Source organism: Lissotriton helveticus, chromosome 2_1 (genome assembly GCF_964261635.1).
Source record: "Lissotriton helveticus chromosome 2_1, aLisHel1.1, whole genome shotgun sequence".
NCBI lineage: Eukaryota > Metazoa > Chordata > Amphibia > Caudata > Salamandridae > Lissotriton > Lissotriton helveticus.
The window spans coordinates 517,597,352-517,620,809 of NC_136059.1; the positions used below are offsets into that span (position 1 = coordinate 517,597,352).

The following is a 23,458-nucleotide window of genomic DNA, read 5'->3' on the forward strand; positions in this document are numbered from 1 at the left end:
GCAGTATGGAACCAGTGTTTTTTGCTGTAAGAGAGTGTTTCAGATAAACCTTTGCTGTTACATGTCTTTTCTCACTTGTTTAGCATTACCTCAACCACTGCTGGCTAGCAAAATCCCCTATCTTCCCAGAACATTTGACAAGATTCCAACCGGCATCCTTTCTTTCTTCTGATTTTCTTTAAGGAAATCATAGTCTTTGGAGACTCATACTCCCTTTTCAACCCCCTACCTTATTTTGGTTTTCATACACAGTTTTGGATTTTGACCCCAGCTAAGGGTCCTTGCCTGCACACTGTTTCTTTCATTGATGACTAACCATAGATATACGAAGAAAATAGTGCAGCATGACTCAAACTCTGATTTGTGATATACAGGTCAGAATTGTATGCTAAAGGCATCCACAGATAGCCAAAAACACTACAAAGGTGAACCAATGAGAGACCCTGATGACAACAGTATAACATAATGTAAAGATGGTGTGTACTTTTTTAAAGTGAAGAGGTTATAAGCATGCCCTCTGGCAGGCTAGATTAATTTGAAAATACTTACAAAGTTGCATGCAGAGGTCAACTATTAGTGTTTTACAATTTTAGCATACCACCCTCACAGTTACTAAAACCTGTCCAAATCAGTCACGTTTGAATAACTAGTCGGATAGGTTTGCATCTCTGTCATATTACCAGTTGTGATTTTTCTACGTAGGTTTCTAAAAGAACCTGTTATTTTATAGTATGTTACATTTCTCCCAGCCACGCAGCAAATGTTTGTGAACTGCATTGTTGGAAGAGACAGCCGGCAGAAAAATGTTCCCTGTATATCTCTGGAGAGCCTGCGCCTCTGCCTCAAGTTCCTCATAGCAAGCTGTAGTGATTTTGACCCCCACCTCAACACACACAATGATAATACGTGTGCAGTGAGGCCCTTTCATGAAATGGAAAGAGACCTAGAGCAGAGCTCAGTGTTTGGAAGGCACACCATTTGTACCATCTTTTTGATGAAGAGAGTATCTACTTTTATGTCACCAGTCTGTGTAGGTTCTGACAGTGCTGACAGAAGAAATTATTATAGTTGCAGGACAAGCCTTTACATGTTACCTTTTAGGGAGAGCAGCGTACCTGCCTCTTTCATGTTTTCACATGTATCTGCCATTCCCCTACAATTGGGAGTTTCACCTGTCCATGTGGGATTTGGATATTGTGTGTCTGAATTTGACTAGGTGAGTGAAAGAAACATGTGGAGCATGTGGACATGGCAACACTGGCTTCTGTTTGATGTGTTAAACACTCTATGGGTTGTTAAAGATGAATAGTCATAGCCTAAACAGCTGACTTGAATGGAGGATTTGTTTAGAGATTCCAGGAATCTTTGAAGTGGGTCAGACAGGCGATTGTTTAGCTGAGTAGAAATTTGGTCCCATTGAAACTACTGATATTGCCCCTGTCCTTCCTTTGTCCTTTGTTTTTGAGAGGGCTAACTCCATAGACTGAGTGGTACAGCCACATATCTTTTGTGTTTCTGTTTTGGGTTCCTCCTGAAAGGAGACTGCCAGCTTCTGCCCACCATCTTACCCATACTCTGGAGAACGAGCATGGCTGGTCCAATCTGCAAAGATGTAGCAAAGAGTGCATAACTGGCCAGAACCAGTCACAGGACTGAACTGCTGGAATGCACTCAAAACGTGTCTGCAGCTAGACTATATGGATAGAGGGGTTTTAAGGGACCTAGGCAAGACAACTCCGTGGCAGTGCTGTGATCAGTAGAGATCTGCACCTCTGTGCTGTGGTTGAGGCTGGAGTTCCCTTAAGTGTACCGAGTGCAGGTGACTGAACCATCACCTGCACCAGAAATGTGAAGCAATGAGAACCATTCAGGCTCTAGAGAAAGCCAACAACCATTGTGTTGAAGTACAAGAGGAGACTTGCAAGTGCTGTAAAGTGAGTGCACCAACTCAAGGACATCACTGTGCAATCCAGGGTGGTGGGTTGCGACATGGCTAAAGGAAGATGATAAGCTGCAAGCACTGCGATCCACACACTGTGTCCTCTCCTCTGTTGCTTCTGGTATTGAACCGATTGTCATTTGCCATTACTTAGCGCAGATGTATGAACACATTGACTGGGCAAAGACAAAGTCAGCCTCACCTGTGCCCGGTGGGCTGTGCCCCCGCAGACAACACTACCGAAATACGTGCCCTGCCCTCGGAGGGATGGGTATCATAGACGTGGGTTCCTTGCTCGCTGTGCCACTGGATTCAAGCTAGTCTTGCTGATGAGGGTTGTTACCCCAAAACCATTCCAAGGATGCTTGTTTCCAGTCCAGGGAGGACCCCGCTTGGCAGTCAGGCTGGACAGTTCCTATGAGGAGCAGGGTCGAGACTTATTTGCATATGGCTGAGTCCAAACAGGGGTGGCGTAATGAGCAAAGGATTGATGGATTGAACTCAGATCTGGACTGGGGGTGAATGCCTAATTCATTTAGCATTCCCTCCACCATTTGTTGCCACAGCATATTGCACCCTAAGTGAGATGCGTATGCCCAGACATGAGTTCCTTGCTCGCTGTGCCACTGGATTCAAGCTAGTCTGGCTGATATGGGGTGTTACCCTGAAACCGGTCCCAGAATGATTGTTTCCGATCCAGGGAGGATCCAGCTTTGCAGTTCGGGCTGGACTGTTCCCATGAGGAACAAGGTCCATGCTGATTTGCATATGGCTGGGATCTGAACTGGGATGGTTAAGTGAGCAAAAGAACAATGATGGATTAAACCTAGATCTGTGACTAGGGGGCAAGTGTCTGAAAAGTTTCTGTGCTCCATCCATCATCTCCTTGTGGTTGCTTCCCATGTGGTTATGTCGGGGAGTCCCGTGCCCTTCCGGAGTGTGGCATGTTTGCACACCAATAGTCCTGCAGGGGGTGACATGACCACAGCATGGGGGTGACATGACCACAGCATAGGCATGAGCGTGGCATCCATGGTGTGGCAGTGGCGGCACTTGATCTGTGTTTCTGGGAAATATAGTGAAGCTGCTCGGGCATGAGTTAGGCCCTGTGTAGTATGAAGAACTGTGTATTCTAAACCACGTGTTTCAGGAGACTTTCTTCAGAAATTCAAGCATGCCATGTGTCCACTCCTTTGCATTTGGTGCTTGTCCAAACTTCTCCCCCCATTTATGGCAGAGGGGGATGAGCGCAGTACCCATCAGCCCTCAGATGTCTTTGTACATCCAGGTAATTAGGTGGCCACCTGGCTTCATGGTGAGTATGGCCTGTAGGACCAGTCTCTCCTCGGCCAATTGGCAAAAAGGGAGAAGATCGCCCTCCAAAAAGAGGTCCTCCACCTTGAGGAGTGAATGTTCAGACCAGACCCATAGGTCCCCCGTAGTGTAGTAGTTCCGTCCACATGGCAGGCCAATGAGGGTCAGGTCAAGAGTATAAAGCGGGGCTGCCGGAGAGAAGCGGTGTATCCTGGTCATACATGCCCATGCCACCGCCACCTGCAGGAGCCAGGTGGATGCGGGATGAGGACCTGGGAGGAGTAATCGTCGGAGAGCGAGTATCAGTAAAGGGCCCGTCTCTGTGGAGGCTTTGCCAAGTAGCACCCGGCGGTCTATCGAGGACACCACTGTAACTGAGCCGCCAGGAAGTATGCCTCAAAGGACCGTGCTCCAAGGCCTCTTTGATCAACCGGCAGGTGCAGTTTTGACAGGGTCACTTCTCAGCGGCCAGATCCCCAAATGAGAGTGCCTAGAAGGGCGTTTAGCTCCTTGAAGAAGGAGCGGGAGATGACTGGAAGGTTCGCGAAGTGGTAGAGGAAGTGCAGCAATGCCACCATTTTCACCAGGGCCATCATGCTAATGTATCTGGGTCTGGATGCACACTAAGGACCTCAGGATGTTTCCCTCGTAGAGATCGCTAGTAGAAAGATAAAGATGGATCCCCAAATATCGGGGCGCCTGACTCTGCCAGTGAAGGAACATCTCTCGTGGTATTTGCTTGTGGTGGAGCTAGTAAATGACTGATTTCTCCCAGTTAATTCGGAGACCAGCCACTGCGGCAAACGTTGCCAATGTTTCCCAAATTGGCATCAGGACAGTCACTCAATGGCAAACATAAAGAAGTAAATCGTTGTGTATAGGGACACTGCATGAGTCTTGTCTGCCAGTGGGAGGCCCCAGTCCCGGCCCTCACCTTGTAGGCGTATGGCATGTTGCTCCATAGCGAGTGCAAATAAGCAGATAGTGGGCAACCTTGACGTGTCCCTCAGTGCACTCAGAATGGGGCCAAAATAAGGCAACACAGGCAGTTTCGAGACACTGGGCTGGTGTACAAAAGTTCTCCAAGGATAAGGCATGCCGCTCGCGGAACCTTCCTTGTATTTGATCTTGAACATGGAAGAGGCGACAGAGATTCTGTGAGATGCTTCGACCTGGGACGAAACCGTTCTGGTCAGAGTTCACCAAGCCTGTCAAGATCTGGGCATATCGTGCAGCCAGTATCTTGCCTAGTATCTTGTTGTTCGTCTCAAGTATAGCAATGAGTCTATACGAGGCTAATTGTGTGGGATCCTCCTCTAACTTCAGGATGGAAACCAAGATGTACTCGAGCAGGGAGTGAGGGAGCTCGCGATCCCTCAACACCATCCTGTACATTGCAGCCAATCTGGGCAACAAGAGAGGCGAGAAAGTATGATAATACTCTAGAGGCAGACCGTCTAGTCCAGGGGTTTTTTATTGTGGGAGAGGTCTCGGGTCGCCTGCTATACATCTGCGGGTGTGACACCCCGTTCAAAGCAGCCCTTGTAGTGGCCAGGACTCTGGGGAGCACGATACCTGACAGAAAGCCGTCTAGACTGTCCTTTTGTGTATCCTGAGGCGCACTAGATACAGCTGAGTGGTATTCATGGAAGGATTGCAGGATGTCAGCTTGGGTTTAGACTGTGACTCGTGCACAACAATTTCAGTGATAGTTCGAGTCTCTGAGTGTTGCTGAGTGAGCCATGTCAAGAGTTGGCCGGGTAGATTCCCCTCCCAATGCATCCTGGCAGCGTAGGCTGTAAAATTATAGCAACACAGGTTCGTTCTCTAGAAGGGCCGTATGAGCAATACTGGCATCCGCCAGCTGCAAGGTGAAAGCCGGATCAGTGTCTGCCATAGTCTAAGCTCTCTCAATGTACCTTTCGAGGGTTCTGTGGACTCCAGCTATCTGCTGGATGCAATCCCCCTGGGGGACCACTTTAAAAGCATCCAACTCCAGCATCCTGGTGGAAGCTATGTTGTGGTTCTCCTCGAAGTACCGATTGCAGTCTTCCTGCTCTCTCTCGGAACATCTGGTCCATGAGGCAATCCTGTGGTAGCCTTCAAGCTGGTATGGGGGGCATCAGAGGTTCCCATTGGAGATCCATAATGTGTGCATCGTGGTTGTAAATTATCCTGCTTAGGTAGTCTGTGTGGTGATGTAGGGGTACCATTGTTGGAGAGCAGAGAAAATGATCCAGGTGCACGTACAGGTTGTGTGGAACTGGAAGGAGCTGAGCCGGGATATGGAGTAGTGCGCGCCACATGTCTGCAAAGGACTAGTGATGTGTCTAGCTCAGAATCGCTCTGCTTGTGTATGTGGCAGAGACTGAGGTAGTGGGGGGTGTGACCGGTCCAGGGTTAGATCAGGTACACAATAAAAATCCCACCCTAGGACCCACAGTAATGTCATACGGTAGACAAGTGTGGCTGAGAATGTGTCCCAAAATGCTCCCTGTTCATTGTTAGGGGAAGCAAATACTACCCAGGAGGACTGGCTGGCCAGCCAGTCTACCCTCCAAGATGGCAAAATGCTTCTCTTTCTCCACCTCTTTCTTGATTTCCTGGAAGGGGGCACCAGGGAAACTCATACCAACGCACCCTGCACTTATGCTGAATATGTAGTGGCACAGAATAAAAAAAATATCTGTGACTTCTGCCTCTTGATATAATAGTAAACAGCATAGCACTTTCAGACTGTGTGCATGCCACAACTATTAAGGGTATGGTATCGTATGTCGGAGGCCATGAGTCGTCTGTAGTGGTGTGTGCCGTTGATGAGTGATACCTGCAATGCAATCGCTCTGCCTGTCTCTCAGGTACCATGCATTGTCCGGCCCCTGTATGGCAGGATGGTGTGGGAGAGATGATCGGAAACACTTCTGTAGCTGGCTAGTAATAAAATCCCAATACTGAGAGCCCATTGCAATCAGTGATTTGCCCGAACCAAACTTATACAGTGCGCCTTAGTTGATAATGGTGGGGTGGGGGGAGAAGATGGAAAGCAACGTCTGTGTCTGTAGTGCATCTGGGAGCCCATCAAAGTCGAAGATACATTTGCAGGCCATGGCGATGGTCGCCTAATGGGAGTGCGACATCAGGCATTTGTTCCAGGCGGAGGCTTCCGTATATGTGACTAGATGAAGGTGTCTGCTGTCTGGGGACTTACCGTTGGTGGGGGTTGTGAGTCAACGCAAGTGTCGTTAGAGTGGAGGGATTATTTCCCCCGGGGGAGAACAGGTGTGGGCCCTTTGCATCATCTGTGACCACTGGGTGGGGAACTAAAGTTAACCGCTGCCGGAATGGCCCTGCGGCGAGCCACAATAAACTGTTCAGGTTGGGAGAGCTGGTAGACGAGACCAGGGAGGGGGGAAAGGGGTCTCTGTCGCTCTCCACCATGTCTTTTACTTTTTTCGGGGTCTGCCTCTCAGGTCCCGTGCATCCTCCAAGCGTTCAATTAGATCCGCTGGTTGACTTCCCCATTGTTGCTCTGTCCAGTCCCATGCTTCCTTGGGATCTGTGAAGAACACAGTGGTGCCATCGTAGATTATCTTGAGGCTGGTGGCAATAACAATAAGTATTGCATTCCTACTTGATGAAGATGGCAGATCATTGGCATTGGACAGCACGTGTGTAATCTGGAAACATGACAATCTTGTCTTTTACTCGGTGAAGCCCCGCCAGTCTGGCCGCAAGGAGTATTGCGTCTCTGTTCCTGAAATGGAGCAATTTCACCAACATCGGGTGTGGGGGGGAGCCTGGGGGCGGGTGCCTCACCAGGACCCGTGCGCTTGTTCTACAGAGTAGAAGGCGGTGAGTTTGGAGGCCGGGGTGAAAGATTGAAAAAGATCGAAACCATGAGTCCAGGTAGGTGAGGGGAGACCTAGGAGGCAAACGTTGCTTCTCCGGGAACATCCCTGCACGTCTGAACGTTGCTTCTCCGGGAGCATCCCTGCACGTCTTCCGTCCTGTTCTCCACTTGCGTGACTCAGGCCTGTAAGTCGTTGATGGCGTAGCGGTGGTCTTTAGCATGCTGTTCCAGATCAGCAAGGTTCTTCTTGCCATCCGTGACTCTGGTTGTGAGCTTGCATTGGTCATCCCGTAGGAGCATGAAATCTGCTTCAAGGGACCTGTGGCAGGGGGTATGAATTTGGTGCCTTTATGTGACCAGAAGTTGTAGCACTTCTAGAGGGCAGAGAGGAACTGCGCCGGCTGGCCCAGCTGCGCGGGGGTGGCACACAGGAGTGCCCCTGGTCAAAGCCCCACGTTAGTGCTGTTCACTCCCTTCAGTGTTGTCACGGGGAGCACACCTCGGTCTTGGTGCCGATGCGCTATCCGAGATGCAAATTCCTCAGGTGGTGGCTCCTCCCTAGTCACCAAGACGTTGCAGCAGGCCTCAGATGTGGCTCCAACTGGGAGGTGGGGAGAGCACATCGGTGTCCAGCCGGACCCCTGCACCATCCCTGGGCAGTGGGCATGCAGGGAGGGTTGGGCAGCGCGGAAATATTCTCCCTCTGTGTAGGGTGACCAACTGGCATGGGTGCAGATTCAGGATGCTGAGTGTAAAAATTCAGGACAAAGGGTCAAAATTTAGGACACATTTCAGGACAGGAGGTCAAAATTCAGGACAAAAGGTTTTACAGACACGTCAGAGGAGGTCGCGCAATAGTATATAAGTATGTAAATAGACAACCACTTAAGTACATGTCAAAATAAGTTTATATTAGGTTGAGACTATTTTCAGTATGCCTGCAGATTGCTATCTTAAACGATTCAAAATTCGCACCTCGCTCCAGCAGGTACATTAGTCACCAGACAATGGTGAACTACACCTGAATATAAGTGAAGCTGCTTTTATTGTTGATTAAAAACTATTGGATAGACAAGGAACTTTGCAGTGCCAGCACCCAGTTACAAAACCGCCCGCCCCTTTCCAGCATCCCAGGGAAACACCCAATGCCCGGTCTGGCCAGTCCGGCCTTGCTACCACCCTCCAATGGTGCCCGTCATCTTCACATAGACCGTCTCTCATGTGTATTTAATTTCTTTTATAGTGATACTCATCCCAAGTATGTAGAGCAGAGTGCATTACATCACATACACATTATATAGAGACATTGACTCGTATAAACATGAAAGTCAATGTATAGGAAATGTTATTTAAGATAATGGATGCCAAAGGGTGTAATCATTCTTTCATCTATCATTCAGTCTTTCACCATTCATTCTGCTCTTCCATCTGTGTGCCCATCTATATCCAAACATATTCAACCATTTGCAAACCTATCCACCATGTATCCTTCCATCCATTATTTCACTCATCCATTCCTCCATCCACCCTTTCACTCATCTATTCATTATTCATCATCCACCCTTTCACCCCATCCATCCGTACACTCACCCATTCACTCTTCCACCCATCTATTCACTCACCCATCCAGCCATCCTTTCACTTACTCATCCATCCACACCCAGTCACTTATCCTTCCACCCATTCACCCTTTCAGTCATTCATCCTCCCTTTCTCTCTCCATCCCCCTTTCACTTATCCATCCATCCTTGCACCCACCCATCTACTCATCCATTCATGAATTCATCCATTGACCCTATTACTAATCCATCCTGTCACTCATCTATCCATCCGTTCTCTCATCCATCCACCCTTTCACTTCCTCACTCATCTATCTGTCCTTTTGTCCATCTACCCCCTTTCACTCACTCATCAATCCTTACATCCACCCTTTCACTCATCCATCCATCCATTTACCCTGTCACTTATCAATTCACCAATCTATCCATCCTTTCACTCATCCATCCACCCATTCACTCCCCCATCATCTACCCCTTCACTCATCCATCCACTCACCCATCCACCCTTTTGCCCATCCATCTACCCTTCCACCCATAAATACGTACATCTATTTACCTTTTCTCTCATCCATCCTTCCACTCACTCATCAATCCATCCTTTCTTTCATTATCTATCCATTCACCCTTTCGTTCATCCATTAATCCTTTCACCAACCCATCCAGTCATTCACCCTTTCCTTCACTTATTTACTCACCCATCGTTTCACATTATGAGCTGAGCCTTTTTATGCAGAGTTGCAGACAGAAGAGGTCCATTAAGAACTTCACCCTCACTGTAGTTCCTAAAGCAAGGGGTGGGGAGGGTTCACTATGTCCCTGCACATAGGCAATCTTAAAACTTAGAAATCACGAGTCATGCATGATGCATAGTGCCAGGTCGTGGAGTGACTGTGACATGGTTTTGTTTCCAGGGCTTTTAAGTGGGATAAAAAAACTGGGGGGTCTCTTCAAAGGACGTGTTCGATGTAATTAAGGGCATGGCTTAAAACACCTAGGCTAAAATCTGTGCTTAGCATAGTGTTTCACCCGACTGGTATTATGCTATTCATGTCATTGCATCCAGATATATAATACAGCAAGTATCATTATACCAACAACAAGTCACGACTGTTGGCTTTGTCAATGGTTGTTAGTTGCTTAAAATAAAAAAGCAGTAACCATAGATTTGTTGAATATAAATTGAAAATGCGTCAGTTCTAAAATGAGGAGACAGTGAAAGAACTATAACCCGTTCTTTTTAACTTGTTTCACAGGCTTCTTTTTATAAATTGTTGTGCTCTTGTGCTCGAGGAGGAGTGCAAGGCGGCCCCATCAGGGGGCTGAGACTTCTCGCAGGGAGCAACGGCCATAATTATGGACAAAAGACGTCCGTAAAAGGGATCCTCACAGGCAACGAATGTGAGGTCCAAATTATGGACAGTCTGTGAAATTTACGGACTGTTGGTCACCCTGCCTCTGTGACCTGCTCTCCCTCTCCAAACGCGCCACCTCTAAACTCGTCTCCTTGGCAGCTCCCTAAGGGGGTTTGCGTCTGTGCCCTGCCCACAGTCACCCCTGGGCCGGGCCGACAAGGCACCACCTCTTGTAAAGCAGCAGGAGTGAGATTAGGAAGGCAGATCACCGGCCTGCTGCTGTTTTCTGTACTCTCGGGGGGAGCGGGGGAACCCTCACTCTGTCACGAGGCCTTTATGTCCAGCACCAGTCCCCGCACACCGTACCGCCACCGCGCCTCCACTACCTTAGTGTAGCCAGGCTCCCAGCATCAAGGTAAGAGCCCCAGGGTCCACCACAAGCCGACGGCACCATAGAGGCGCTGGTGTGATGAGATCGCTCCCGTCAACCTTCTTCTGTCTGTGCTTGTGCTGTCTGTTCTAGGTCCCATATCGTTAGGCCTCCGACATGTTGTCCACTCCCGCATCTACAATGGGTGCTTGGATCCGCTGGGCCAATCTACTTGTGCCGGGGCTTTGGTTGTGGTCCATCAGGGACCATTTGTGTCATTGCGCCATCTTTAGCTGTTTTGTGGCGCAGGTGGTAGTCGATTCTTGGACTGGCCTGCACATCACTACAGGGTCGCCTCCACCACCATGGCTGACTAAGCCCTCCCCCCTTCACCAATACTGAACCTCACACTTGGGTGTTTTATTTAGTGTACTACAGTTCTACAACATGATATATTTATTATTTCACTGTATTTAACTCTGTACCCATAACAAATAAGGTAACCTACAGGTTCCTGAAGTCTGACTCCCTCAAGTAATATGGTGTGGAAGTCAAGATGATGAGGATGAACACATGTATATATCACACACTTGTGCTGAGCAATGGATATGGACTCCTTGCCAGACCCCAAGATTTGAGCCACTGGTGTCAGTGTTGGATTTTACAAGCACGCGCAACCCTTCCATTTTGTGTCCGTTTATGAAGCTATGCGAGTCCTAATCCTGCCATTGTCCCCCATGTACCTGGGCTTCTTTTTGTTTCACTACAGTATTTGCCACTGCCGGTCACTAAATTATTTTGGAGGATATTTTTGTGCTGCTGTTTACAAATTGGTAGTATGAAGGAGAACTAGACCAGAATGCCTGACAGACAAAAAATGGAGTGCTTCCTGTTACCAGTTTACGCATTAACATATTTCCTTTGTCACAGTGTGTCTACCTTTGGTACGAGGACATATTTGCAGCCTTTGGATACTCGTCAATACTTGTATTGCCTAAAACCCAAGCCAGAATTTGCCGAAAAAGCTGGTGTCATCAAAGGTGTAACAGTAATTGGAAAATTAGACATAGTATGGAAGACGAACCTAGGTGAACGAGGAAGACTACAGACTAGCCAGCTCCAAAGAATGGTACGTTTAGAGATTATTTTCAACTAAGTGTTCAATCCTCAGTTTCTCAAACTGCCTGTGATATATTACTGCCATGTGCAGTGACTCAACTATTCAGATGATGGTTTATTCTCAAATGGTCATTGTGTGTCCATCCTAATGTTTGTGATAGTTTTAACTAATGGAAATTAATTTCTAGACATTTACTGTCTCGTTGATCTGTGGTGTGTTGGTAGAAAGTTGCAGTGGATATAAATAATTGCAAAGATACTAGTGGGTTGATTTGGTGTGTTTTCAGATATCTGTCATTGTTTTTGTGTTTCCAGTACTGTCTTTTCAATTTTTCTTTTGCTCGGGCATGCTTAAGTCTTGATGAACACTGCATCGGTTAGTGTGAGGATTTTATTATAACTTTAGATAGGCCAACACAATTCTCCAGTATTGTATCCTTTATAGATTCACATGCTTGAATCTTCCTCGTCGTAATGGTGTAAGTCCCACGGTAACAGTCATAAAGGTACTCAAAAGTAATCAACACACATTGATAATATAAAGTTAAAGCACAAAGAGTAGTTAGCAATGGTACATGCAGCTTTTTGAACCATATTTTATCTAGGAGTATAAGTTCTTGTAAATGTTCAACTGTAAAGGGGCATAATGGATACTCTGAATTGGGAAAATAAGGAGATCTGTCTTCTTTGTTTTTGATAGTGGAAGCTGAAGGGCAGTAATTACAAATGTGAAATACGTTGTGGTTTTTGTGTTCCAAGTAAGTCTGAAGTAGGCACTCGCCACTGCTGACACCTGAGGTGCTAATGAAATATGATTGTCCAATTTAATCCCCAAATTACGCACAGACAAAGCCGACAATTTCCATCCCAGGAGGGTGGTGGGTAACTGAATAGCAAAATCTCTGTTTTGCTGGTATTACACTGTAAGCTGTGGTGTCTCATCCACAGAAAAACTGCAGTTAGGCAGGACTTAAACTTGCTGTTGGCATTATTCTCATTCTTATCTAATAGAGTAAAGATGCGTCTGTCAGGAAGTACAAACACTTCTCCTTTGCAATCACAGTTTACGAACTATGATGCAGTGAAACATGGAATGTTTTAAAATTGTTCATCTGACAAAAGCAACGGAAAGAAAATCCCACCTCCTGCGATTGTACCAGCTACTCATTGTACAACTGGTGGCAGAGAAAATATTTATCACGGCTACTCTTTAGTCAGTGGGAAGGATTGTGTTTACTTGCAGAATAGCTATTAGCATTGCTTCAAGATGTTCATTGACCTTGTGTAGTGGTCCAAATAAGTCAAACAACTTCTATCACAAAAATGGATATATCCTTCCATTTTTCTGATCAAAAAGCACCATAGACTTTTTTGATGTTTATGCAGCATGACTATTGGAGATTACTGAGCTGATTGTTGACGGTAATGTCTGATAGAGACTTAAAACTGCAGATTCCTCGCCTTTTGAATATTCCCCAGTTATCAGACTGGGTCTGTTTATGCCAGTAAGTGGCACTGTGTGGCATTGCGCTGACACCATGCAGCTCAGGAAATGACATGCAGAGCCTATACAGGCACCATACCCATGCACTTACGTCAGTTCCTTTCTTTCCGCGCCACCAGATGTGGATCCGTAGCTACTTCCAGTTTCTTTGAGAGCCCTTTTACCTCATGAATTTACAATATGCAAGGAAAATGTCACCTCCCAAAACAACCGGTTTTAAACTTTGTAAGGATTGTTGCAAGCAAATGCCTGTGAGGGATCCTCATCAGGTTATGGCTGTAGGGCCTGCAGTGATTGCGTGTCAATAAACCTGACGACCATACAGGTTCGCGAGGCCAAACTTTGTCATCAAATACCGGAAGACTCTGACGAGACTGGTCCAAGTTGAAGGGTCGGTTCATTCTCAGTCAAGAAGTCGTTCCCAAGGTCAGTTATTATCTCACTCCAAATCTTTGGGTACGTATAGGAAACAATATGAAATATCTTAGCAGGACTCGGCCTCTTCCTGCCACTATTGTATTCCTAGGAAGGTGACCTTGATGCCATTTGGACCTCCGAATCCTTCACTGAGTGCTTCCTGGCTGCTGTGCGCACTTTTCCTCCAGCTCCTCATTCCTTGCTGGTTCCCAGAGCATCGATGCCGAAGCTGGCTTCACTGACTCCAGAGGATGAGGTGCCCATTATGCTGTCCAACTCAGAGTTGATGCTGCTCCGACCTCGCCCAAGGCTAGATCTCATACATTGTATTCCTTGTTTGGGTCGGATTCCGAGAATGACTATAATGCAGTAGATGAAATTGGCCAACCCTACCAGCAAGAAAACTGGTATGATGACCTTGAAGATGCCAGTGGTCTTGGCACCCTAATTTTAGCATCGTCTCTCCCTCAGGCTGTGCCACTGAAGAAAGTGCTTCCTTTGTAATGGTCATGCGGTGTGCGGTCGAAGTTTTGAATCTCCAGCTCCCCACCTTAGATGTCAAAACGAATGTTCTGACCAAAGTACTCCAACCAGGGCACATCTTTACTGAGCCCCTAGTACTTTTCAACAAGGCACTCACTGATACCCTCCTTGAGGCTCTGGCCATCCAGTTCCTCGCCAAACAGCAAGGCATCTCAGACCTGCCCCTGGTATTCCTGCCTTTGTCGCAGCACCCCTCTCATGAGAGCTTGATGTTGCAGTCTTCGATAGTGAGTCCAAGAGTGTGGAGACCTTTGGTCTTAGGATATTTTCGTCCACTAGCTATGCCCTCAGCTCAGTCAATGACTTGCTTGCTGGGCTGCTATTCCCACGCCCTCTGGGATTTAGATGCTCAAATCCTCCCAGAAGATCTTTGACACGCCCTAACCCAGGCCATACAGGACTGCTGTGACACTGCCAAAATCTCAATTCTTTGTGGCCTGGATACCACAGATTCCCATGGATGAGCCAATGATACTAGTGTCACTATTCATTACGATGCCTGTTTGCGGTCAACGAGTTTTTAAAGCGATGTCCAGTCATCACTTATGGACATGCCCTTTGACAGGACTCGCCTCTTTGGAGGCAAGGCAGATTAATTTCAGTGCCACCGTGTGCTCCGTGGGCTTATCTTCCCTACCTCGTCAACTGCATCAGTGATATCGTTCCTTTTGCAGGTTTTGGCAGAGGTGCCTCGTACTGACAAGCTCTTCAAGGTGCCCAGCACTTTCGTGGCCAAACCCGTGGCCCCCACCAACCATGCAGTCAGGAACAATGTGTGAGTCATACCACTGAGCCCCATTATGGCCACCACTCCACCCCACCATCCGACCCCATTTGCCTAACCACATTAATGTCCCCTTAGTGGAGCACAGCCACCCGGTGGGTGGTAGGATTCAGCTATTTCTATGAGACAGGTGGGTCTTGCAAATTGTCCAGAGGGGTCCGCTCTACCCTTCATGGACACACTACCCACACCTTCTACCATGCCTGGAATGACTCAAAGAGGATCCCCTGTCCATCTTACACAAGGCAGTGCAAGCCCTTTTGGCCAAAGGGGCTATCAAAATGGTGCCTGCCCAAGAAGTGGGTTGTGGTTGCTGCTTCCACTACTTTCTCCTCCCAAAGAAGGATGTAGGCCTTCATCCTTTTCTTAGACCTAAGCCCCTTCCACGCCAACCTTAAGAATGACAAATTCAGAATGCTCACCCTAGCCCAGGTCTGGTCTGCCCCGACCCTGGAGACTGGATGGTGGCGTTGGATCTGCAGTAAGCCTATTTCCATATACCCGTCCTGAAGGCTCATCAGCACTACCTGCAGTTTGTGGTGGAACAGGGGAGTTTTCAGTTTGCTGTGCTCCCCTTTGGGCTAACCATTGCCCTTCGGGTGTTCACAAATGTGATGGTGGTGGTAGCAGCACATGTTCAGAGGTCCCAGTCTTCCCCTACTTCGATAACTGGCTATTTTGAAGGCAGGCTCACTCCCGGAATTTACCTCCAGACTATGGCGAACCTCCTAAAACAGAAAAACGGTTATGGGAGGAATGCTTGCAATTTGTCTAACCACTGTTCTCAGTATGTTTCAACCCATTGCTCTTTTGCCCGCCATGCCACATCTGGTTGGACCCGCCAACCTCCTGTCTTTTATGGGGTTCAGTATCAGTGTGCCGAAGTCACACCTGACTCTTCCTCAGAAACTCCCCTTCATCTGAGACATTCTGGACACAATTTTGTTCCTTGCTTTTCTCTCAGAAAGGAGAGTCCATGACTTTCAGGTTGTGATCCCAATCTATCTGCATCTGTGCTGATTTCAGTGAAGGGTGCTGGGATTGATGGCCTCCTGACTCCTGCTTGTGAAGTACACTAGATGGCTCTGCTGTGGGATCTGAATCCTCATAGGCCACAACATCAAGGGGACCTCTGTAACCACGTCCAGATTTCAGAGGAGACTGTGAAAGATCAGCAGTGGTGGTTACTGGACTGCGATTGGGTCATAGGCTAAGACCCCTCTGCCTATCCCAACCAGAACAGACAGTGGAGACTAATGCATCACTTCTGGATTGGTGTGGCCACCTGGGAAAGGTGAAGATCAGAGTCCTCTGGTCTTCGCCGGAGTTCCTGCTTTCAACCTGGGGCTGAGGGCTGTCCTATTGGCGTTGAAAGCCTGCCTTTATATTCATCAAGAGGAGGCTGGTATCGTTGCTTAGAGACACCACCACTATGTCGTATTGCAACAAACCCGGCAGGGTGGGATCATAGACCCTGTTACAGGAGTCACCGTGCCTGTGGAACTGGCTGGACCATCAGAGAATTTTCCTGCTAATGAACCATCTCGCATGATCTTAGAATGCCATGGTGGACAAGCTCAGCTGTCATAGCCTAGCAGATCATGAGGTGCGGCATGGTCTCTTCGGCAAATAGGGATATCCTTGGCTTGATCTATTTGCCACTGCTGAGTACGCGCAATGTCCGTAGGTCTGCGCATTTTAGTTTCCAGATGTCTCTTGCTAGGGGACACGTTAATCCTAAGGTGGAACTCTGGACTCCTGTATGCCTTCCAACTGATGCCTCTTCTGCCCAGAGCTCTGAGAAAAATATGCCCGGCCAGTCAAATGTCTTTCTAGTGGTCCTGGATTTGGGCTCGGGGAGTATAGTATCCAGAGCACCTGGACATGAGCATCTATCTGCCCTTTAATATAGCCTGCTATTACTTGCTGTAGGTATTAGTCTCCTTCTTATCTAATGTTAACAGGATCTGAGTATCGTTGACTTAAGACTGCAACTTGCAATCTCGACTGTCCTGCTTGGAGAGTGAATGGCGAAAGCTGATTACTGTCGAGCTGTCTCCAGAGTTGATTGATGGCTCTTGGCAGACCTGCGTCCCTCAACAGACAATATTCGGCTGTCGGTGGGACAAATTTGTGGCTTGGTGCGGCAAACTGCACATTGACCCCCTTCAGGAAAAGGCATGTGATGTTTTGTTGTTTGTTTTGTCTTTTGCCCGGACACAATTCAAGTGTATCTTCTGCCTTTTTGTGGTTGCCTGATCAGCCGTCATTATTTAAATCACCTGCTGTGGTGCATTTTTTAAAAGCCTACAACATTTGTTTCCTTTCTCCCATTGTCATACCACTGTGGGACATTAACTTGGTCCTCACATATTTGATGTGTGTCCCCTTTCAGCCACTCCACATCTGTCCTTCACGGCTTCTCGCCCTCAAAACCGTTTTTCTGGTTACCACAACATCGGTGCAGCATGTAAGTGAGCTTTAAGCTCTCTGTGTCTACCCACTGTACCCCGCGTTCTTTCCAAACCAACTGGTTCTGCGTACAGGAGCATCCTTCTTGCCAAACGTTATGACGCTGTCCAAAGTTTGCCAAAATATTACCTTACCGGCCTCCTTTGCTCTGCCTCACTTCTCTGAGGAGGAGGGCGGAGGTGAGACTCTATTGCTTGGACTCCAAAAAAGCATTGAGCTTTTACATCGATCATACCAGAGAGCACTGGGTGGATGATCAGCTCTATGTAGCGAAAAAAAGGCAAGGCAATGCCGAAAAGGACAGTCTCCTGTTGGATTGTGTTCTACATTAAGATGTGCTACTAACTGGCTAGAAAACAGCTCTCTGAAAGGGCTGCTAGTTAATTGCACAAGTGCCAAAGCTGCTACCATTGCATTGGCACATGGAGTTCTGTCCTGGATTTCTCTCAGGCAGCTACCTGGGCTTCATTCCATATGTTCTGGATAGCCAAGTTTGCCAACAGGGGCATTTCGTCCACTTGGTCCACCAGAAATTTTGGGTTGAGTCCATTCGCAGATCGGCTTCTAAATAGGTACTGCTGTGGTATCTCTTCAAAAGGTGAGGACTCTGCGGTTAGTAGGCATGTTACTTGCCGTCGATAATGCTCTTTCTTTTAGAGTTTCTATCTAACTGCAATATTCTCACCGACCCTTCCATCGTCCCTGTTCTGTGCATTGGACTGTATACGTTAATAAGTTGCCAAGTGTAGGAATCTGCACACTGGTCAGAACCAATTTGATATTGGGGCTCTACATCTGGGGGCATAGATAGCCTTGAAAGCAACTGACGTAAGTATATGGGAATGACGCCTATAAAGGCTTCACATGTTTATGCTAAAAGGGCTAGCAACCAAGATATAGTGTCATTGGTGCTCTGATGTATGGTTATGTTTTCTTTTATAACATCGAACATAGAGGTTATGTTAAAAAGTTAAAATGGTATTGGGCTTAGTGGGACACCGCAATTTAGTGTAATTTGTTGGAGTTCAGGAGGAGTCCTTTTTTAGGCCAGGCCTAAAGACCACACAAACTGTATAGCAAGCCTCATGTAATTAAAAATATATCTAAAAATAGACTCACTCGCTCATGCATATGCAATGCTTGCAATTGCAAATTAAAAAAACGTAACCAACACACCACCTTCCCAAGACCAGAACTGTTGTCTGTACCAATGCTTGTTACAAAGTGAAAACTCCACGAGAGAAAAGATTGAAACCAGCTCACCAACGTTTTCTTTTTACATCCTGCAGAAGAGAAAGTTTTGTTGGGAATTATGATCAATGCCTTCAAACGCAGCTTTAAAGATCAAGCAGAACTAGAGGTGGCACCTTTTTCCAGGATTCTTACGTTATCAAGAAGGATATGGAGTGCTGTAGGTTCTTTGTTACATTTGGGATTAAATCTAGATCGAAAATTATTGGACATAGAAGCTTGATGAGGCCACTTTCTCAATAATTGTCCATTAAAAGGGAAGCTTTGATAATTGTTTGAAGTTTTATGGAATAATAATTTTTTTATTAAGGCCCGTACATCAATAACGCAGCTTTCTGCCTACAACCAGCGGCCTGCAGCATTAGTGAAATTTGAAGAAGGAATACACCGCTCTCAGCCAACAACCTGGAGGCCGGCAGAGCTATATCGACTTTTAAACTTTTAAAGAGGACAGTCAAGTAAAAAAGAAAGAGCAAAAGATACCAGGACAATGCTAGAACCCATTGAGCTGCCCCCTAGCACACCACCAACTCCTCCGCACCCGTGCACCGACCGCAACATCTCCTTCAGAAATGTACATAGTGAGGGTCGGAATTGGGTCCCCCTCTCATGCAAAGGTCTAAGTGCCCGCATTGTCATCCTGTGGGAGCAACCGCAATATCGGCAAGTATTTCAGGCAGGTCACTTCCCAGAATTCTGCCAATAGGATCCTAATAAATGGGGCCCAGGCCTCTGGATAGACAGCTGCCCTGTTTTCCGCCATCAGTGAAATACTCTTCATTGCCAGTGTAACCCATACTCAATGCAGTCTTGTAACGTAGTCTGGGATCTCCCATGTCCCCCATTGTGCGAGAAGTACTTGCCGAGCGGCATTCAGTGCTAGTGCCATTTGCCTGCCCCTTTGCAAGGCAAACGTCAGTGGGTTTGTCAGCCCAAAAATCGTTTAAGAAGCGAAGCAGGTGTAGTTGTGTCAAGTGCCAGATCATTCAGGACCTGGTCGGAATACCTGGCCAGTTTGGGACAATGCCACAGGAGGTGAGGAGGAAGCCTGTTTAACCACAGCCCCCAGCATTTTCCGAAATGCCCCTTATTCCAGCTATCTATGCGTGCGGGTGTTAAGTTCCAATAGGAAGCAATTTGGTAATCCGCCTCTGTACCGTACATGTCATGATCTGTGTGGTGTACCCTGTAGTAAATATCCTGCCCTTCTTTGCTGGAGAGATGACACCCTAGTTCATCTTCCCAGAGTAGCTGGCCCTTGGTTTTGGGAGCGAAGCCCCTGTCAGAGAAGAGAGCATAAAGTTCAGAAATAAGACGCTAAGCTCAATCCTTACACTCAAGCCATTTCTCAAAGCGGGTGAGAGGACGGGAGGATCCAGGCTCATAGCTGGGGAGGTCACCCAGTGTGCAGCTGCTCGTAGTGGAACAAGTCTGCCGCCTCTGTTGAGTAATCTTGTGGCAGCCGGAAAAAAGGGACAACCCCCAGGGGGTCGAAAAGTGAGGCCACTCGTTTGCAGCCCCGTTCACGCCAGCAGTTAAAGACCTTAGAGCTGATCCCCATGGGGAAAATCAGGATTGTCAACACTCGGCGTCCTTGTTGAAGGGAAAAGTCGTAAGTCGATGCTTGAGAGCGACCGTATCCTATATTTTCATGGTTGTGGCAGTCACCGGAGAGGAGCATAACCCCCATGCTTTATGTTTACAAGGCAATCAGGCCTCTCTTCAGATGTTGCCTCCAGCTATCGACTGGTCCATGAAGGACCAGTGCTTCTTGGAGAGCGGGCGGTTCCACTCTACAATGAAGCGCAATTGTGCGGCCTGAAAGTACCGCTGGATATGGTGGAGCCCTAAGCCTCCCTCAGCTTTGTGGCAAGTAAGTTGTTGTTGATGAAGGCGAGGCTTCTTGTCATTCCAGATAAACCGTTGATAGCTATTTGTAGGTTGCGCTGCACCAAAGGCGACGGAGATCAATGGTATGGTCTGGAATATAAAAAGAATGCACAGGTGTACTGTCAGTTTAACTGCTACAATGCGCCCAGACCATGACTACCCCTGTCTACTCCATGTGGAAAGCATCTTATTGGTGTGAGCTGAAGGAAGCCATAGTTAGCTGCAAGTGTCATTGCCAATGTGGGAGCCAGCAAGATGCCTACATACCATATAGTCTTCGCTGCCCATTGAAAGGGGAACCGGGTCTGCAGATCGGCAACCTGTTGCGGGGTGACAGTTTCAGGATCGGAGATTTTTGGAGAAAGGGCGGTAGTGAGGTCATCATGTCAGTCAAGGACAGGATTGATATCACCAGCATAGAGGTTTATTGTGTGCTTGTCCGCTCCGAGGTGGATCCCTGAGACCTGTGGATTATTACTGACCCTCTGCACCATCTGCTCCATGTAGAGCACATAAAGTAGCGGGGGCAGCTCTGTCAGGTCCCCCGAGCTATAGGGAACACAGAGGACGAAGTCCCATTGACCGAACCGAGGTCCTGGGGGCACTATAGATGCAGCATGTTCACGCAATAAATCTATCCATGAATCCAAGCTGGCGGAAGGTGGCAAGCAGGTATGGCCAGTGAATGCGATCAAACGCCTTTTCCGCGTCAATGGAAAGAAAGGATTGGTGAGATGGAGGAGGCGTTTTGTGTCTCCGCATTGTTGCGCCGGGATGAAGACTGATTGATCGGGGTCGATCAGGTCCAGCATGATGGGGTTTAGTCGCACAGCTAAGATACCTGCAAAGAGTTTTGCAACAGTGTTGAGAAGGGGTATGAGCCTGACTGGCCTGCAATCCTTAGGGGCTTTCTGTAGCTTAAGAATCACTGAGATGGACGCCTCCAGCATCTAGTCGGTCAGGAAGCCAGAGTCAATGAAAGAAATAAATAGCCAGGTTAGCAGAGGGGCAAGCTCTTTACGAAAGGTTTTATAAAATCTGAAAGAGACACGTTAGTGATAGATTCCTTACTTTAGAATATCCCCAGGCGTCAGACTGGATCCGGAAAGTTTTTCTTAGCAGTACCCCTGTGCGTCAGTAGGTGGTGTCCTGCGGCCCTGCGTCCGTCACTGGCTTTGTAAGCGCCAAGATGACGTCACGGAGACTACTCACGCACCACCCATGAGCGCTGACGTTAGTTCTTTTTTTCCGCACCAGCAAGTCCAGATCCGGATTGGCGCAGTTTATTCCGCCCTTGCCCCGGTTCCAGGACCATTTTGTTCCGACCTGGGATCCGCATTGGGAGGCGGCGCCGGTCCTGCCCCCGCCGGTGCCGTTCTCGCTGCAGTTTCTGACACCGTTTGTCCCTGCTCCAAAACCGGCCCTGACGCCAAAACCGGCCCCTCCTGTGCCGGAGGTGGAGGAGGACTGGGAAGGATCCGAGGACCCCCTTGCCCGGCAGTGTGACTCCGAGAAGGATTGGGTGGATGCTGGCGACCTCTACGTCTCTTCTGACCCAGGGGTTGCCTCTCCCCCACCTACATTTTCAGTTTGCTGTGCTCCCCTTCGGCCTTACCAGTGCCCCTCGGGTGTTCACAAAGATGATGGCGGTGGTCGCAGCTCACCTGCGCAGGTCAGGGGTATCAGGTCTTCCCCTCCCTCGACGACTGGTTGTTGAAGGAGTCCCACTCAGAAGGTCCCCTCCATCTTGGCGGTTCTGGATTCCACGCTGTTTCAGGTTTTTCCTCCCGAGCAGTGAGTCCGGGATATTCAGGCTATGATTCCGATCTTTCAGCCTCTATCCCGGGTTTCAGTCAAGATGACCCTCCGGCTGCTGGGCCTGATGGCCTCCTGCTTCCTGCTAGTGCAACATGCCAGATGGCATATGCGGGCTCTGCAGTTGGACCTGGAGTTCCAATGGGCACAGCATCAGGTCAACCTGTCCGATCACGTCCAAATCTCGGAGGGTACTGCACAACAATTGCAGTGGTGGCTCACGAATGGCGATTGGGTGAATGGCAGATCCCTCTCCCTTCCCTACCCGGAGCACACAGTGGTGAAGGATGCGTCCCTTCTGGGATGGGGTGGCCACTTGGGAGAGGCAGAGATCAGAGGCCCCTGGTCTCCGGCGGAGTCCCTGCTCCATATCAACCTTTTTGGAGCTGCGCGTGATCTGGCTTGCACTGAAGGCATTCCTTCCCTCTGTCCGGGGAAGTGTGGTGCAGGTGTTCACGGACAACACCACCGCCATGTGGTATTGCAACAAACAGGGCGGGTTGGGGTCCTGGACCCTATGTCAGAATGCTCTTCGCCTCTGAACGTGGCTGGAACATCGAGGCATTACCTTGGTGGTTCAACACCTGGCAGGTTCTCTGAACGCCAGGGCGGACGAACTCAGCCGCCGGTGCTTGATGGATCACGAACGGCGTCTGAACTTGAAGGTCTCTTTCAGCAGTGGGGAGAGCCTTGGTTAGATCTATTCGCCACCGAAGAGAACGCGCAATGTCATCAGTTCTGCGCGTTGGAATTTCCAAGGCGGCACTCGCTCGCCGACGCTTTTCCGCACGAGTGGACTTGCGGTCTGTTGTACGCCTTTCCGCCTATACCACTTCTGCCCAGAGTGCTGAAGAATATCAGGCACGACCGGGCCCAAGTCATCCTTGTGGCTCCGGATTGGGCACGAAGATACTGGTATCCTGAGCTACTCAGCATGGGTGTCGATCCCCCGATCCGTCTGCCTCTTCTTGAGGATCTTCTGTCGCAGCAGCAGGGGACAGTCCTCCACCGGAACCTGTCCAGCCTCCACCTCCATGCGTGGATATTGAGCGTTGACAGTTGACATCTTTTGACCTTCCTCCCAAAGTCTGTGATGTTATTTTGGCAGCCAAGCGTCCCTCCACTAAAACGGTATACGCCTGCAGGTGGAACAGATTTGTAGCATGGTGCACAGCAAAGGCTGTGGATCCCCTTTCTGCCCCTCTTTCTGAGGTCCTTCTGTTTCTTCTATCTTTGGCCCAGCAGGGCTATGCTCTGGGCACTCTCAAAGGTTATCTTT

General features: G+C 48.3%; 1 protein-coding gene across 4 annotated transcripts in view; it reads left to right on the top strand.

Annotated features, from left to right (window-relative positions):
• TRAPPC13 (trafficking protein particle complex subunit 13) overlaps nucleotides 1–23,458 on the top strand; it is a 512,549-nt gene that overhangs the window by 378,562 nt on the left and 110,529 nt on the right. For all 4 annotated transcript variants that reach the window (XM_078675160.1, XM_078675157.1, XM_078675158.1 and 1 more), the window contains one exon: nucleotides 11,315–11,513. In XM_078675160.1, the coding sequence (XP_078531286.1) occupies nucleotides 11,315–11,513 (199 nt within the window). The remainder of the gene's footprint in view (nucleotides 1–11,314; nucleotides 11,514–23,458) is intronic.